This window comes from Tupaia chinensis, unplaced genomic scaffold (genome assembly GCF_000334495.1).
Source record: "Tupaia chinensis unplaced genomic scaffold, TupChi_1.0 Scaffold000605_1, whole genome shotgun sequence".
NCBI classification, from domain to species: Eukaryota; Metazoa; Chordata; class Mammalia; order Scandentia; family Tupaiidae; genus Tupaia; species Tupaia belangeri.
In genome coordinates, this window is record NW_006160123.1 from 3,661,214 (window position 1) to 3,679,330 (window position 18,117).

General features: G+C 41.0%; 1 protein-coding gene across 1 annotated transcript in view; it reads right to left on the reverse strand.

Annotated features, from left to right (window-relative positions):
* The window catches only part of EIF2AK4 (eukaryotic translation initiation factor 2 alpha kinase 4), a 125,496-nt gene that overhangs the window by 85,665 nt on the left and 21,714 nt on the right, over positions 1–18,117 (reverse strand). The window contains exons 4-7 of the mRNA XM_006158705.2: positions 13,302–13,454; positions 8,408–8,488; positions 6,381–6,529; positions 3,832–3,947 (exon numbers count right to left, since the gene is read on the reverse strand). Of these exons, the coding sequence (XP_006158767.1) occupies positions 3,832–3,947; positions 6,381–6,529; positions 8,408–8,488; positions 13,302–13,454 (499 nt within the window). The remainder of the gene's footprint in view (positions 1–3,831; positions 3,948–6,380; positions 6,530–8,407; positions 8,489–13,301; positions 13,455–18,117) is intronic.

Sequence of the window (18,117 nt, forward strand, 5' to 3'; positions counted from 1 at the left end):
CCGCCCCCCCCAGCCTCTATCCACCAGCTGCCAATAGCACCCTCATGTCAGTCTTAACTGTCAAAAATATCTGCAAAGATTATTGAACATTCCCTAAGCTTCAAAAATCACCCCTAGCTGAGAACTGCTGATATATAATCTGCTTTTTTCTCTTAATACAAAAATTTTCCATAATGCAACTTTATTTTCACAACAAAAAAAGAATTTTTTAAGAGACAGTTATAATAATTTTTTTTCCATTTAAAAATTAAAAAGTAGGTCTGCTAGTAGTATGGTGGTTCAGGTGGCTGGATCCCATAGATGACTTCATGGTTCAAGTCCCAGACCCAGCGACGTGATAAACAGGCCCAGATGTTTGTGTGTGGATGCCCAAAATCCTAAGAGAAGAATGGAGAGAAGGGATTATGGCATAGCTGTCCCCCCTGGTGGGGAGTGCTTTCTCACTTTCTCTCTCTCTTTGGAGAGCATATGTGCCTTCTAATGAATTAATTAATAGATAGTATAGTAACCTGTATATATAAAACTTTTTATCAGAGGGAACCAGCAGTTAGCGTAATGGCTATGTCACTGGACTCCCGCGTAGTTGACCGCGGTTCGCGTGCCGGACCCGGTGGCTTAAAACTCATGCCGGGCGCGTGTGCGTGCGTGCCCAAGATCCCGAGAGGAGAATGGAGGAGAAGGGATTGCGGCGTGGCCATCCCTCCTGGGGGGTGATTTCTCACTTTCTGTCTCTATGTCTCTCTCTGTCTGTCTGGTGAGCACACGCTCCCTATAGTGAAAATCTCTCCAAAAAAAAAAAGCTGTTGGGCTATTTGTCGTTCTTTCTCTCTCATACAATAAATAAATAAATAAACTTTTTTTTTTAAACTTTTTATCAGAGAACCAATTTTTACTTCACAGAAATGCTGATCATTTAGAGAATTTAATTAAAAAGATCTATTATGTTAGTCATAGATAACTCCTGACAGTCTTAACCTAAGGAGAAAAAACTGATGTATGAAAACATGTCAACGAAAGAAAGCAACCCAAGAAATGTGGCTAAGCAGTCCATTGTAGACACATAACATATGTTAAATGTTCATGAGATGGGTAGAGCTATTTACATAAAGCCTAATTAAATTTGTGTATTACACACTGCACTATCTTAAAATATTTATCTTCACAACTGGGACTAGGTAGGCATTTCATAATTGCTAGTCATTTTGTTTGCTTGTTTGCTAACTCAGCATCTCACTATGTGACCATCTTCCTGACTTAGCTTCTTGGCTGGGACTAAAACTGCATGCCACCACACCTGGTGTTTAGGTTGAACGGGGAGTTAAACTTGGGCCTTCCATGTGGTCCCGGCCTGGGGAACACAGTGTCTTAGCAGCATGCACCATCACCATTGTGCCTCATCATTACTGGTCTTTTAAAAAAATTATTGCACCAGTCCTGTGGCTTAGTGGTTAAGGGTGCACCTGATCCTACATGGCCAACCCTGTTGTTTGAATCCTGGCCCTGGCAGCTTGAAAAACATGACAGGCACATGTAAGAGTATGCCCTAAAGCCCAAAAGGATGGAGAAATGGAGAAGACTATAGCATGATCATGCCTCACTGTGGGTGTTTTCTTTCTCTCCTTCCTTCTTTCTGTCTCTAGAGAGCACACATACCTTCTGGCAATTAAAAAAATAAGTTTGAAAAACTATTATAATTTGGGGCTGGCAGGTGGTGTGGTGGTTAAGGGTGCTGGACTTCCACATGGCTAACTGAGGTTCGAGTACTGAGCCTGGTGGCTTGCTTTCTTACTTTCCCTCTCTCGCTCACTCTGTCCCTCCCTCTCTGGTCAAATTAAAATAAATAAATAAAGTTAAATAAAATAATTCTTGCAAAAAATTATTATAACTTTATTATTGCACACTCTTCTTAATAATTTTATTATTGCACACTCTCTCATGATGAAAATAAAATGGACACAAGGACACAATGCAATAAAGTTAAAGAAAATATGTTCACCAAAGTACTTTGACTGAAACTAACAATGCTAACAAAACACTGCTAACAATGATTATATATTTAGTCTCTTTAGTGTCGTATCCATATCCAGAGGCAAATTCTTTATTGTCTTTAGCTCCATAATGTTAAACTGAAAAACAAATATTGTTTTATATTTCATTTAAAATTACTTGATTTTTTTCATTAATGCATTTCATAGAAAATTAGTGTGTATTTTAAAAAATAGACCCATTGTGAGAAAAAAGTAAATAATTTACTTTGTGGTTTTATAAAAAAATTCTCTAATTGCTAATGTACCTTCTAATGAGGGTATTAATGGAGGTGAATTTGCCTAATGAGTACCAGTGAGAATAAAAGACCAAAATAAGGTAATAAGCAATTAGAGTAATTTGCTTTCCTGATTTCCCCAGGTTATCATAGTAGTGAGTTTTATGTTGTCAATTTGCGAATCTGAAATGCCCGAGTCAAAGACAGCGACAGGTCCAGAGCCAACCATCTCTGCCCAGATGGGTGCTTTGACCAAACATGGTGGCTCTGTGCATGTGCTGAAGCCTGTACTGTCCAGCTGCGCTCAGCCAGTCAGAGAGGTGCTTCCAAGTCCGACTTCTATTCAGATGTTTGGTTTCTTCTCCCTCCATCTGCTGCCAGTTCCTAGAGACTCTCTTCCTTATCTCTATCTCCTTAAAGAGGAAGGGGAGAAGATGCCAAAAGAAAGCAAACTCAACTTTGACAATTTAGTTACCTGTTTGGTAAGAATACAGTATTTATGGGATTAAACATTAAAGTTAATTGTCAGTTTACTATGTGCAAGTGATCCCTACACCAACGGGCAGTTTGATCTGTATGGCTGAAAAACATGGCATAGTTTTAGGGTAAAGGAGGTAGATATCAAAACCTCTTTTTTTTTTTTTTTTTTTTTAAGAGGGAGGGTTTTGGTATAGGACACATGTGCTCACTGGAGAGACAGAGAGACAGAAAATTAGAAATCACCCACTGGGGGGATGGCCACGCCACACACGTGTGAGGGGCATGCACACACATGTACCCAGCGTGAGTTTTAAGTCACTAGGTCTGGGATTCGAACCACGGTTGACTAGGTGGGAGTCCAGCCACATAACCATTATGCCATCTGCTAGCTCCCAAACCTCAATTTAAATATAAGCAATTTAAATCCTGAATTGCTGAATCGGCTTCATCTCAAATAGCTAGCAGTAGATAAAACTGCTAAATAAAAGGATAAAGTGATTTTCCTGGTCAGGTATACACCAAGCAAGAAAATGCCAAGGAGATGCACAATGACTTAAAATAAGATTTGGCCAATAAAGATCACAGGCATTAGAACTCATTACATGTCTGTTTTGTTTTTTTCCCTGTTTTTTCTCTATAGAGTGTATGCACTTGCTAGCATGTTTTTCAAGCTACTCAGTCCGGGACTTGAACCACAGTCAGCCATGAGGAATCCAGCTGCCTTTACCATGCCACTGGCTGGTCCCACATGTATTTTATAAGTATTAGATACATGTGATGTAAAATGCTACTGATTGATAATATTTTAACCTTTTTTTTGTCTCAAAAAGCTGGGATAAATACGATCGTGAAAATTAAAAATTATCTTTATGAGAGCATAGGATTTTTATTTCCACCTTACATCAGAACTTGGGTGATTCTTCATTCCAGTCATTAGGAATGGAAGCTGCTGAGATGGACTACTGGCTCGATAGTCTCCCTGGTACTGAGCTGGTTGGGACCAACACAGTGTCCTGTCTATCCCACCCCATTCTTTCATGATTGACTGTTGTTACAATAATTCAAATAAACTTTGCTACTATACTCACCAATACATCTCCCTCTGTGCACCATGAGGGGATCAGGACTACCCGTACAGAAATATAGGACCTCACAAGAGCCAGGAGAATCTTCACTGCTACATACAGAATACTGACGTTCTCGCCTTAGAAATAAATTCAGAAGATTTTTTTTTTCTTTAAGATTAACAGAAAATTCTTATCCCTCTGTTTTCTCCTACTTATTAGTCCATTCACATCAAACACCTTTGTCTGCTGGGGATGGAGTCAAAGGTTCTAACGGGAAAACTGTTCAAACCACCCCTCATTTCCTGCTGTCATCTCCCAATAAATTCTACACATCCCAGTCTAGAGCTATGCTGCCCAATGTGGTAGCCACCAGACACCTGTGGCTATTTAAAGTTAAATTAGATATTCAGTTCAAGTGCAATAGCCATATTTTTTTAAAGTTTATTTATTTCTTCCATGAGAGAGGGAGACAGAGAGAGAGACAGGAACCCCCAACAGGGTCTTCACACCATGATCCACCCCCAGCGTCAGCTAGCCAGGATTACGGGCATGCACATGCACTCATTATGAACAGGGAATCTTCAGGATGCAATCTGGGACCTTGGCATGTGGCCTTTGTATCACAGAGCACTGTGTCACTGCTGTGCTGCCAGGGCTGGCTGATAGCAACATTTAAGTACCCAAAAGCTACACTATATTGAACAGCACGAGTATAAAACACTTCCGTTACCACAGCAAGTTCTTCCCTTGCACACTCATCTGGAGAAAGCTGCACATCTGGTATGACTACAAAGTCCCAGTTTCCAACTGGGTCCCAACCATTTGCTCTGCTACTTGCCTTTCATGGATACTGTACTCCTGTCATTTCCCTTCATGACTTTCCCCAAACACTAAGAACCTAACCTCTCCTCTCTTTCTTTATTGCTACTTTCCCCCCACCAGGTGCAGAGGAATAGCTAGGAATCTAGATTACAGTGCAAAAGTAATGAATAAATTACGGGAGCAGGTTGCAGGAAAGAGGCAAGAGAGAGAGCTCTTGATGGTCAGGATTAGACACATATGATAGCTAAAGAAGTACATGGACAGATCTCCCCAAGGGGTATGGCCATGCCACAATCCCTTCTTCTCCATTCTCCTCTTGGGATTTTGGGCATGCACGCACATGCACCTGGCGTGAGTTTTAAGCCACTAGGTCTGGGACTTGAACCATAGTTGACTACATGGTAGTCTAGTGACATAACCATTACATCATCTGCTGGTCTAGGGAAGTCTAAATCCTTTAGTAAAAAAGAATGTAGAGGAGGGACCAGCAGCTGGCGTAATGGCTATGTGGTGGACTCCCATGTAGTCCACTGTGGTTCGAGTCCTGGACCTGGTGGCTTAAACTCACACTGGGAGCATGTGCGTGTATGCCCAAGATCCCGAGAGGAGAATGGAGGAGAAGGGACTGCAGTGTGGCTATTTCCCCTGGGGAGTGATTTCTTGTTTTCTCTCTCTCTTTCGGGCGAGCACATGTGCCCTATAGTAAAAACCTCTCAAAAAAAAAAAAATGTAGAGGAAGTAGTAGTATCTTCCAGGCAACCTCTGGTGACAAGAAACAACCCCAAAGAACACCTCTGTAGCAAGAGACAGAAACCCTAGCAGCAAACTGGGGTTCCTATTCTCATAAGAGATACTCCACACCTGTGCCCATATTGAAGCAGCCCCCATGCCTCTGGGGGACCTAAGGGGCTATAGACTGAAGCACATACAGTGTACAATTTGATTCAATCATGATGACTCAGATGGGAGAAAACTTTAAAAATCCCTCATAAGCCCATTTTTTTTTTTTTTTTTTCCATCTTTCTATGCTGCCATAATGGTGCATATGAATGTCCTGGCTCAAACTCTAAAGACATGAACAATGCCAAAAAGAGGCAAATGCCAACTTCTCATTAGGCTGTGCTCCAAAGTCACTGCCTGGTTTCTAGCTGAGATAATAAAGCATGGTTACATTGATCTTTAATGATCACAGAGCTAGGAAGGTTGCTGTGACCCTCACAGGCGGGTTAAACAAGTATAGAGTGATTCGCCCCCTCTATGATGTGCAACTCTGAGATCTAGAAAAATAGCAGAACAATCTGCTCCCATCCTGTCAGTTTGGTTGTGTTGTTCTGACAACCTCATTTGTATCATAGACGATGAAGAAGCAAGACAAAAAACACACAGAAGGGAAAATCCTGGGGTTCTTTTCCCAAGGGATGTAACACACACATAACATGCCTCAACGGAAAAACAAAATCCTTAACTAACTTATTAAACAGGTCATTTGAAGTCAAACCAAACTGTACTGAAGGCAAGTTAGTGAGATGTCATAGGCTATTATAAAGGGGAATGAGGTATCAAGTTGGTTTCCTCAAAAATACTTAGTGTGAAATTTTGTTTGGTACTGATTACCAATATATTCAAATATATAGGCTTTGAAAAAAGTTATTAAGAATGTTACCCAAAATGACATCAAATTTCACTACAAGTTGTCTTACTCCTTCTACATCTTGCACCCTCCCAGGTCAGACATCCCAGAGACTTACCTAGACCTTCCGGAGGAGTTGGCCCGATATTTACCATTTCCTACAAAGTCGGGAGAACCTCCATGTGGAATGGCAGCTGTTCTGTGTCCTCCCGGGTCTTTCTTAGAGGTATGATCTTGGTTCGACAAACTAGCAATTTCCAAACGTTCCTAGAAAAAGAAAAGTAAGATGTAAGTCATAGATGAAAGACAATCGTGGTACATAATTACCAATTCAGTGTACAATGCAAGTTGTTTAAGTTGAATGATTACAAGTATTAATGAGGTTGGGACCAGCACTTAGTGTAATGGCTATGTCGCTGAACTCCCATGCAGTCAACCATGGTTCAAGTCCCGGACCCAGTGTCTTAAACTCACGCCAGGCACGTGTGCGTGTGTGCCCAAGATCCCGAGAGGAGAATGGAGGAGAAAGGACTGCGGTGTGGCCATCCCCTCTGGGGGGTGATTTCTTGCTTTCTGTCTCTCTGTCTCTCTCTGTCTGTCTGGCAAGCGCAAGCGCCCTGTAGCAAAAACCTCTTAAGTAAGTAAATAAATAAATAACCAAGATCCCCAGAGCATAATGGAGGAGAAAGGACTGCGGTGTGGCCATCCCCTCTGGGGGGTGATTTCTTGCTTTCTGTCTCTCTGTCTCTCTCTGTCTGTCTGGCAAGCGCAAGCGCCCTGTAGCAAAAACCTCTTAAGTAAGTAAATAAATAAATAACCAAAAACAAGTATTAATGAGGTTGTACTCAAAATAAATTTAATGTCCGAATATATATATTGGTTCAAGAATTCAAGTCCAAGTTACAGTTTCGAGACTGAATTTTTTAAATGAAAATGCTAGAATCTTGGAATATCTGGGAAAAGTCAGAAGAGCAAAAGAGATGAAGAGAAGGATTTGAAGAGGGAGCTAAGTGTGGCTTGACAGGAAGGCTGATCAGACAAGACAGAAGAGCTGGTGGAAACAGGACCAGCATTTCACATCTGCACACAGCTTTACACTTCACATAGGGCAGTACGTTGTCTGTGACAGCAAGACAGAACAAGCATACCATAGGTCCTATTTTAAGGGATGAGGATAACAAGTCACAGTAAGTGTCACCTGTCAAAGGTCACAGACCCAGGCAGTAAAACCAATGCTATAAGCCCAGGTGAGGTTCCTAGGCCTACATGAACTCCCCGGGTGTGCTGCATGTCCTGTAATCTCAGCTAATTGAGAGACTGGGGAAGGAGGATCAGGACACACAGGGGGCCTGTCAGAAATGCTTGTTTTATCTCTTCACTTTGCTTTCATTAAAAAAAAAAAAGGAAAAGAATTCTAATTCAGGTAAATTATTGAAGCTTTAATCTCCTCTCTCTCAACCCATTTGATAAATTACTATAATAAAATCCTAACTCATCTACAGATAATATATAACTCTAAATTTTACCACCTATTTGGGGAATCTAAAATACACAATAAGTGATATTTTTGAACCTTTAAAAAAGAATTATTTCATTTCATTTATTTATTTAAGAGATAATTTTGCTATTGGGTACATGCTCTCACTGGACAGAGAGAGACAGAAAGTGAGAAAACACCCCCTAGAGGAGATGACCATTCTGTAATCCCTTCTCTTCTATTCATCTCTCAGGATCTTAGCATGCATGCATATGCGCCTGGCGTGAGTTTTAAGTTACCAGGTCCAAGACTTGAATAGCAGTCGACTATGTGGGAGTCCAGCAATGCAACCATTACACATCTGCTGGTTCCATATACATTACTATCATTTTATTTGACCAGAGAGGGACATAAAGAGAAAGGGAAAGTAAGAAAGCAAGCTACTAGGTCCGAAGACTCAAACTTTGCTCAGCAATGTGGGAGTCCAGTCCTTAACCACCATGCCACCTGCTGGCCCAACATTTTTGCACTTTTTAAGTGCTTCAGTTTAAACTTCATTACTGACAGTAACATGGAAAGGAAAATTATCATCAATGGAAATAAAAACATTTTATGTTTAGCAAAATGTAAAACAGTAATTCATTTTAGTATGGTGGAATTTAGAGTACCTGCTTGGCCATTTCTTTCCTCTTTTTTTCTTCTTTTATCTCTTCTTTCCTTCTCTGAATCTCATGCAGGATTTCACGTTGCTGAAATAAACCAAACTGCCATCAAATGCCTATTTCTGAAACCCATACAACATAGAAATTCTGGAACCACAAAATATCTCCCAATTTCAATAACTCAAGACCTTCTTAAGTGATCTGAATATAGCCACTCCTCACTTAATGACCCATCAGTTTAATGACCAATGCTGGGACTCACCACCAATTCTCCAGTGGAGACCCTTCCCCAGTCTGTGTACGTCTCAGGAATCACCTTTTCCAGTCTTTGTCTTGTTCCCATAGTCAGTTAGTATTCACTACATGAAGTGTTCAAAATTATATAAGAGTATATCTTTTATGTATTAATTTGTATTTTATTGTGCACCCACACTAGTATTCAAAACAAGTAAAAATGACTTTACCAGATTTATGTTACTGCGTTGTGGTATGTCTTGTGGCTTCCTGGTGCTTACCTAATGCATGTTTTTTGTATGGATAGAATTACATTATTTTATTCTATAGTTTTTATTCCACATTATTTAGTGTGGTGTGGTGTAATATCTACTGAAAAATATAAACACTATGGCACCAGAACACCACAGGCATTACCTTAAAGTTCCTCATTTATCAACCAATTTGCTTAATGACTAGTCATAGGCCTTTGTCATCAAGTGAGGAATACCTGCATACAGAACCTTAGTACAAACTGCAACTTCATCATTTTTATCAGCACTTACATAAAAAGCATTCCCATTTAAACAGGTTGTAAGACTGCATGGGGAAGGGCATTTCCTCCCCCTTCGTTAGGTTTTCATTGTGGAGGGACTTGCACAACTCCAACACTGTCAGCTTCTTACGTCTCCCACACTGACCTCAGCCCCTCCTCTTCGAGAGCTGCCTGTCTGCAGAGAACAAGCACCTGTACCCACTCCCTGACATGGGGTCCAGGCTAGCTTCAGAGAGGTGGCTGAGCGGTCCTCAACGGCTGGGTGAGGAATGGCCATGGCCAGGCACCTTCTCACCACAGACCTTCACCTGCATTCTCCAATCAGCTTTCTTGGTATTAGAGTGAGGTTTTTATCTCTATCCATTTTTTAAATAGCCTCCTAAAACTTCATATTGTAAGTATCAAAACGATAAGAGACTCACCAAAACAGTAACAATAATATGAAATTTAAACACATACCCCAAACAAGATTTTTAATTAAAATTAAAATCTTCTAGTAAAAGAATGCCTTTCTGAAGACAATGACAATGATAAGGAACTAGAAACGCTAAAATACCTAGGCTCCAAATTTAAATAGGAGCCAAGCAGCACCGCAGCACCAAGATGAATGGCACTCATAGAAGAGAGTGTTACCATAAGCACAAGATGAACAAAATTAAGCAGAAAATGAACCAAACCAAAAAAGGAGCCATGCATATGAACCTAAGAATAAAGGAAGGAAAAAGCAAAACCCTAGAAATAACTGTAAAATACAGTAATATCTGTAGAAGGAAAACCAGAAAGCCTTATCAAAAGACAAAAACATAGAAACAGTCCTGGATGGGACATCTGAATATTGCTGAGAAGTCAATTCTCCCTAAACAAATATACGCATATAAAAATCCCAGAGGGTGTGTGTGTTGTTCTGACTATGAAAAAGCAACCCTACAGTTTATCTGTAAGAATACATGGGTAAAAATAGTTGAGAAAAAGAAAAGGAAGATAAGGGAAAGGAGAAGGGTGGGCTTGATTTGATTTGTATTGTATCTTTGTTAAAATATCACAAAGAGGGACCAGCAGTTAGCGTAATGGCTATGTCGCTGGACTCCCACGCAGTCGACCGTGGTTCGCGTCCCAGACCTGGTGGCTTAAAACTCACGCCGGGCGCCGGGCGCGTGTGCGTGCGTGCCCAAGATCCCGAGAGGAGAATGGAGGAGAAGGGATTGCGGCGTGACCATCCCCCCTGGGGGGTGATTTCTCGCTTTCTGTCTCTATGTCTCTCTCTGTCTGTCTGGCGAGCGCACGCGCCCTACAGTGAAAATCTCTCAAAAAAAAAGTCTCTCTCTGTCTGTCTGGTGAGTGCACACGCCCTATAGCAAAAACCTCTATTAAAAAAAAAAAAAATATATATATATATATATATATCTCACAAGGATACAATAATTAAATGAAATAGATGATTTATGAAGAAAACCTAGTACAGAGGGGACCAGCAGTTAGCGTAATGGCTATGTCGCTGGATTCCCACGTAGTCGACCGCGGTTCGCGTCCTGGACCCGGTGGCTTAAAACTCACACCGGGCGCATGTGCGTGCATGCCCAAGATCCCGAGAGGAGAATGGAGGAGAAGGGATTGCGGCGTGACCATCCCCTCTGGGGGTGATTTCTCGCTTTCTGTCTCTATGTCTCTCTCTGTCTGTCTAGCAAGCACACACGCCCTGTAGCAAATACCTTTCCAAAAAAAAAAAAAAGAAAACCTAGTACAGAGAAGTACTTAAAATACACATTAAAAGAAGTATTAGGAATCATTTAACGAAGGATGATCATTTACCCAGCCTCCAAAGCATAGTCAGTAGCATACTGAGCTTCAATGCTGAGGGTCACATGGCCAACCACACGCTCAAATCCTAGGCTGGTCAACCTGAAACACTCCATGTATATGCATGCGTGTGCACCCACACCTGAGAGCCTGACCAGCTGGAGGGCTGAGGGAAGGGGTGAGGCATAACAAGACCCTAGTAAGGGTGCTTCTCTCTCTCATGCATACCCAAACATGTGCATGTACATGCTTTCTATAATGAATAAAAATCAGTAAATTTTTAAAGAGGAATTACTTAATAAATATTAGGAAAATATTCAGGAAAAAAAATAAACCTATGCTCTCTTTTTACAACACATACCAATATAAGTTTTAGATAAGTTGATTAAAGGGCTAAATAAAAAAAAAAATCTATATTAAAATCAAGAAGGGGGGCCAGCAAGTAGCGTGGTGGTTAAGGCACTGGACACTCCCACACAACTGACCATGGTTTGAGTCCCAGACCCAGTGGCTTGCTTTCTCACTCTCTCTCTCTCTTTCTGAGTCTCTCTCTAGTCAAATTAAAATAAAAATGAATGAATTAATAAAATTAAATAAATAATTATTTTTTAAAAATCAAGAAGGGAATTTAGATTCCTCTATTAACTTTTATTTAAACAATTTTTAAAAACCAGACAGAAGTTTATGTTTTTAATGCAACCAAATTAAAGAAAAAAATACAAATAGTAAACATACAGTAGTTTAGTTTCTGGCTTTTGCTACTCATTTGGCCATGAGATGTCTCACGTAGGGAAGAAAACAGTCTTCAAAACTCAGGGAATTCCTGCTTGACAAGCTCAGAAAGAACACAGAAAGCTTCTCTCTCTCTCTCTCTCTCTCTCTCTCTCTCTCTCTCTTGTTTATTTTTTAAAAAATCTGCTAAAGGGGCCAGCAGGTGGTGTGGTGGTTAAGGGCACTGGGCTCCCACGTGGTTGACGGTGGTTCCAGTCCCAGATCTGGTAGCTTGCTTTCTCACTCTCCCTTTCTCTTTCTCTCTCTCTCTCTGTCCTTCTTTGGTCAAATATAAAGAAAGAAAGAAAGAAAGAAAGAAAGAAAGAAAGTATAAATCTTTAAAAAAATCTGCTAGAGGGTAGGTATACTCACCAAGGTTGGGACAGAGGGAGAGAGAGAGAGAGAGAGGAGAAAGAGATGGGCCATGACACAATCCCTTCTCCTCCATTTCCTCCTTTTGGGATTTTGGACACATATGCACACACACATGCATGCACGTGCACCCAGCTGTTTTTTCAGTCACTGGGTGTGGGACCTGAACTATATGGCCAGCCATGTGAGATCTAGGCACCTTAACTACTATGCCATGGGCTGGTCCTCTTTCTTCTTTTTTTTAAAAAAATCCTAATCTAAGAGTCCTATGGGTAGAGCACTGATATTTATACAGAGGGAACTGCTCACAGCATTTCTCAGTTCTTAGAGGTTCTCTCACATGAATATATATATTTTTTAATTGTTGGAGGGCGAATGCACTTACCTGAGAGGGACAGAGAGTAGGAGAGAGAGGGAGAGGGAGAAAATACTCCCCACCCCAATGGGGCATGGTTATGCCACAATCCCCTTTCCTCCATTTCTCCAACCTGTCAGGACTTCGGGCACCTGCGCACATGCACCCAGTGTGTCTTTCAAGCCAGGTCTGCAATTCAAACTGCACAGCTGGCCATGTGGGATCCAGCTCCCTTAACCACTAAGCTACAGAGCTGGTCCAATGAATGTATGTTTCTTGAATGAAATGTAGAGCAAAACTTAAATAAAGCTGAGTCTGCAGACAGAGCATAAAAACCAATAGAAGCTTGCAGTCCCCCAGGCTGGCTGACTGGCCTCGACGAGGATGTCTTACCTCTTGCTCCTCTTTCCTCTTGGCCTCTAACAGCCTCTGCTGCTCCTCCTGAGCCTGTCTTTTCAGCATTTCTTCATGAAAAGACTTGGGAGGGGGCTTATTATGTTCACTGAGAAATGACTGCACGTGGTACGCCAGTTCGAATATCATTACCTAAACATGTAGGAAAAAAATCAATCACAAATGAGCAAATAAAGAGAAGATGTGGCCCTAGGGGACAGGCTACCAATGACCAAAACAAAGGACTGGAACTGCACAGCTGGCCATGTGGGATCCAGCTCCCTTAACCACTAAGCTACAGAGCTGGTCCAATGAATGTATGTTTCTTGAATGAAATGTAGAGCAAAACTTAAATAAAGCTGAGTCTGCAGACAGAGCATAAAAACCAATAGAAGCTTGCAGTCCCCCAGGCTGGCTGACTGGCCTCGACGAGGATGTCTTACCTCTTGCTCCTCTTTCCTCTTGGCCTCTAACAGCCTCTGCTGCTCCTCCTGAGCCTGTCTTTTCAGCATTTCTTCATGAAAAGACTTGGGAGGGGGCTTATTATGTTCACTGAGAAATGACTGCACGTGGTACGCCAGTTCGAATATCATTACCTAAACATGTAGGAAAAAAATCAATCACAAATGAGCAAATAAAGAGAAGATGTGGCCCTAGGGGACAGGCTACCAATGACCAAAACAAGCTGGTAATCAGAAGCCCACTTTCAAAGCTATCATTCATACTTATATGACACTTTCTGAATTAGTATATGATGCAATCACAGCAGGAAAAGCTTTTCAACGGCTCACTATGTTGTGTTGCTATCAAGACAGATCACCACCTAAATAAATAAAAAGCTTCAGTTTTCTTCTACAGACCTATTCAACCTGCTGGCATTTTCTGTATAATAAATCCAACATAATATTTTTCTGTACAAATAAATTGATAAAGTATTTAAGACTGCATGAAAGTAAAAGCTGACTTCACAAGTAGAAAACCTGTCTACAAGGACCAGCAGTTAGCATAATGGCTATGTCACTGAACTCCCATGTAGTTGACCGCGGTTCAGGTCCCGGACCTGGTGGCTTAAACTCATTCCAGGCATATGTGTGTGCGTGCCCAAGATCCCGAGAGAATGGAGGAGAAGGGATTGTGGCGTGGCCATCCCTCCTAGGGGGTGATTTCTTGCTTTCTATCTTTCTGGCAAGCGCACGCACCCTATAGCAAAAACCTCTCCAAAAAAAAAAAAAAGAAAGAAAGAAAAAGAAAACGTGTCTACACAATGACAATTGAGCTGAAAATACTCCTTGCTAACATCGGGGCATTCACCTGTCTATATGACATACTGAAACTGTTCTATCAGCGGTACAGAGGCAAATATATAAAAGTCTATCTTTCTGCTAGTAACAGGTCAGCAAGAGGGTGATCAATACTTAGAAGTACTTCTTTTCTTTTCTTTTCTTTTTAATTGCCAGAGGGAATGTTCACTCATCAGAGATACTCCAGAAAGACAAAAAGGGAAAAATTGTTGCATGGTAATACTGTAATCCCTTCTCTCTCTCTCTCTTTTTAAGTTTTTGCCATAGGGTGCAAGTGCTTGAGAGAGAGAGACAAAAGAAAGTGAGAAAGCCCAGGAGGAATGATCACGCTACAATCCCTTCTCCTCCGTTCTTCTCTTAGGATTTTGAGCAGTCACACACATGCTCCCAGCATGTTCTTCAAGCTGACAGGTCCAAGACTCAAACCACATAGCTGACCATGTGGGATCCAGCTACCCTAACTACTATACCACTAGTTACCTTCTTCTCCTCTATTTTTCCATTCTGCTGTGGTACTGGACATGCATGCACATGCACCCAGCTGTTTTACAAACTGTAGTTGGTCATGTGGGATCCAGCTTCCTCAACCACTAGACTATGGAGCCAGCCCTAGAATATTTCATTTTCACTCTGGGAAGCTTTCACAGATTGAACAAGGGGAAAAAAAGGGCCTCTTCTCAGATATCCCTCCTGTGCACACAGGAAGCTACTCCCCTACACCCCAGAAGCCAAAAGTCATACCAGAGTTGGTAAATAAACAGGGAAGGGTTTTCAAGACTCTCCCCTCACTGACTGATTAGCCAACTCTAACCAAGCTCCTTCGACAGGTGGAGAACCCAACCAATGTCCTTTTTCTCAATTACAATGAAGCAACTTAAAATTTTTTGTTTCCATTAAGACAGTTTTTTGTTTTTGTTTTGTTTTTGTTATAGGATGCATGTGCTCGCCAGAAAGACAGAAACAGATGAAAGCGTGTGAGTTTAAGCCACCAGCTCCAGGACTCGAACTGTGGTCGACTACATGGGAGTCAAGCGATATAGCCATTATGCCAACTGCTGGTCCCAAATTAAGAGTTTTTAAAGAGACTTAACCAGGTGGTTAATAGTAACAGAAGCCATCACATACAAGAATATAGTTAGTTTACTTGGTACTCTGTTTTTCTCAGGAATTATTTGTAAAGAAATCACAGCCCTTGCTGGGTGAAGTTAATGTTTTGCTTTGTTGTTTTTTTGTTTTTTTTTTTTATCAGATGAGAAGCTGTGATAATTACTGAATATATTTTGATTTAAAGGCGAGGAACACTAGTCTATAGTCTAAGACGTAAGTTCTAAGAAAAGTTCTTATGAGGAAATCTGGGAAAAGTAGGCAGTTTCCATTACGTCAAAGGGAAACCACTTTGAAACCAGAAGGAGGCTGGAGCCGAGTTGTGGAGAGTTTTTCTTTCGTCCATCTACTCATTTTACTACCATTTCCTGTACAAATAAGCCTGACAAAATTCTAAGACGGAAAGAACAGAAGGTACTTTTCAAACAGGCTCTAGCCTTCGACTCCCCAGTGTAGAATGTCCCTCTGTCTTGCTTCCCTCAGGCCTCTGCTCCCATGTCACCTCAGGGGCCTCCCCAACTCTTCAAATAAGACAGGTACCCTCTCTGACCCCTTACCCTATGGCTTCTTCACAGCACTAGTAACTGCATGATTTATTGTAAGGCTATTTGCTTGCTTTCTGTGTTCCCCTAGCAGCATGGCAGCATGGCAGCATGGGTTGCTCACTGCAGTCGTCCCCATGCTGGCATAGTGCCTGACACATAGTAGACAAGCAATCAATACTTGTTGAATAAATTAAGGAAAGAACAATTTGTCTGTATTAAGAAAGAAAAAAGGGCCCAGCAGGTGACGAGGTGGTTAAGGTGCTGGACACTCCCACATGGCCAACCAGGATTCGAGTCCTGAATCTGATGGCCTGCTTTCTCACTTCCTCTCTCTCTCTCACTCTCACCCTCTGTCTCTCTCTAGTCAAATTAAAAAATAAATGAATGAATAAATACAAAATAAAATAAATAATTATAAAAAAAGAAAGAATAAAAAGATGTATTGTATGGCACAAAGATATACAATTAAATGCAAATTAAAAATTATAAAATAAAAAAACAATTTAATGCATCAAAAAATTTAATAAATAAAGGGGAACCAGCAGTTAGCGTAATGGCTATGTCACTGGACTCCCACGTAGTCGACCGCGGTTTGCATCCCGGACCCGGTGACTTAAAACTCACGCCACGCGCATGTGCATGTGTGCCCAAGATCCTGAGAGGAGAATGGAGTACCCTATAGCAGAAAAAAACCTCTCCAAAAAAAAAAAAGATAAAAAAAAGAAAAAATAAATAAACGAGTAAATAAAATTAAAACTAAATAATTCTAAAAAAAAAAGAATAAATCTAGGGGTCTACTTAAGTTAACTTTTCTTTTTTAAAATGTGCTAGATGGTGTGTGCGCTAGCTGGAGAGGTAACAGGCGGAAAGTGAGAAAGAACTCCCCAGGGGGAATGGTCTTGCCATGATTCCTTCTCTTCCACTTCTCTTTTCGGGATTTTGGGCATATACATGTAAGTGTCCTGTGCATTTGTCAAGCCGCCGGGTCTGGGACTCAAACTGTTCAGTGGCCATGTGGAATCCAACTGCCTTCACTATGAAGCCCCTGGCTGGCCCCTAAGTTAACTTTGCTAGGAGTGATAAATGAAGAGCTGCTATGTAGATTAAAAATCTAAGGACAAGTAGATGGCATAGCAGTTATATCATTGGACTCCTACATGGCTGACTGTGGTTCAAGTCCTGGACCCAGTGGCTTGAAAAATCACACAGGGTGCACGTGCATGGTACCCAAAATCCCAGAAAGAGAATGGAGAAGGGATTATGGTGTGGCCAAATCACTCCCTAGGCAGTAATTTCTCACTTTCCCTCTTACTGTGTCTGCCTTTTTTCTCTCACCAGTGAGCGCACGTGCCCTAAGGCCAAAACCTCTATACCAAAAAACAAAAAAACAAAAAACAAAAACTAAGAACACACTGCTTGTGATTGTACCTATTCCCTCTCAAATAATTAGATGACTCACTGTTTTAAAAGTCAGCTATCAGTGAATGCCATACAACAATGAATCTCTAAGTCACATTCAAATACCTAATTATACTCTATTTTACTTGAAAATAACAGCCACTTATGTGTAATTGTACTTGTATATTTTAGACTTCCTAGCACTTTAAACTTAATGGAAATAAATTTTAGAAAAATACAGTAAACAAAAATATGGATAAATAACTTTTCCTTCTTCTCTTGAGTTTTCAGTCTGAGTCTGCTACTCCTCCAGCACTACATAGTCTTGATTACTCTAGCTGTATATATTAGGTTGTTTGAAAAAACATGATACATTTTTGCATAGAAAAACAGAAAAATGCATTATGAATTTCCAACAACCCAATTATAATAAACCTTGAAACTGAGTAGGCTAAATCCTCTGACTTTATTTTTATTTTTCAATTGGGTTGTTTCCAGGTTAGGTTTTAATTTGCATGTCCTTTGGACTAGTACCTAACACATAGAAAATTCTCAATTCAACAATAAAAAGGCAAACAATGCAATTAGAAATAGCCAAATGGCAAGAAGAGATACCTCACTAAAGAGAATATAGACATTGTACGGGACCAGCAGTTAGCGTAATGGCTATGTCACCGGACTCCCACGTAGTTGACTGCGGTTCAAGTCCCGGACCCGGAGGCTTAAACTCATGCCGGGCACGTGTGCATGTGTGCCCAAGATCCCGAGAGGAGAATGGAGGAGAAGGGATTGTGGCGTGGCCATCCCCCTGGGGGGTGATTTCTCGCTTTCTAGCTGTCTGTCTTTCTCTGTCTTTCTGGCGAGCGCATGCACCCTATAGCAAAAACCTCTCCAAAAAAAAAAAAAAGAGA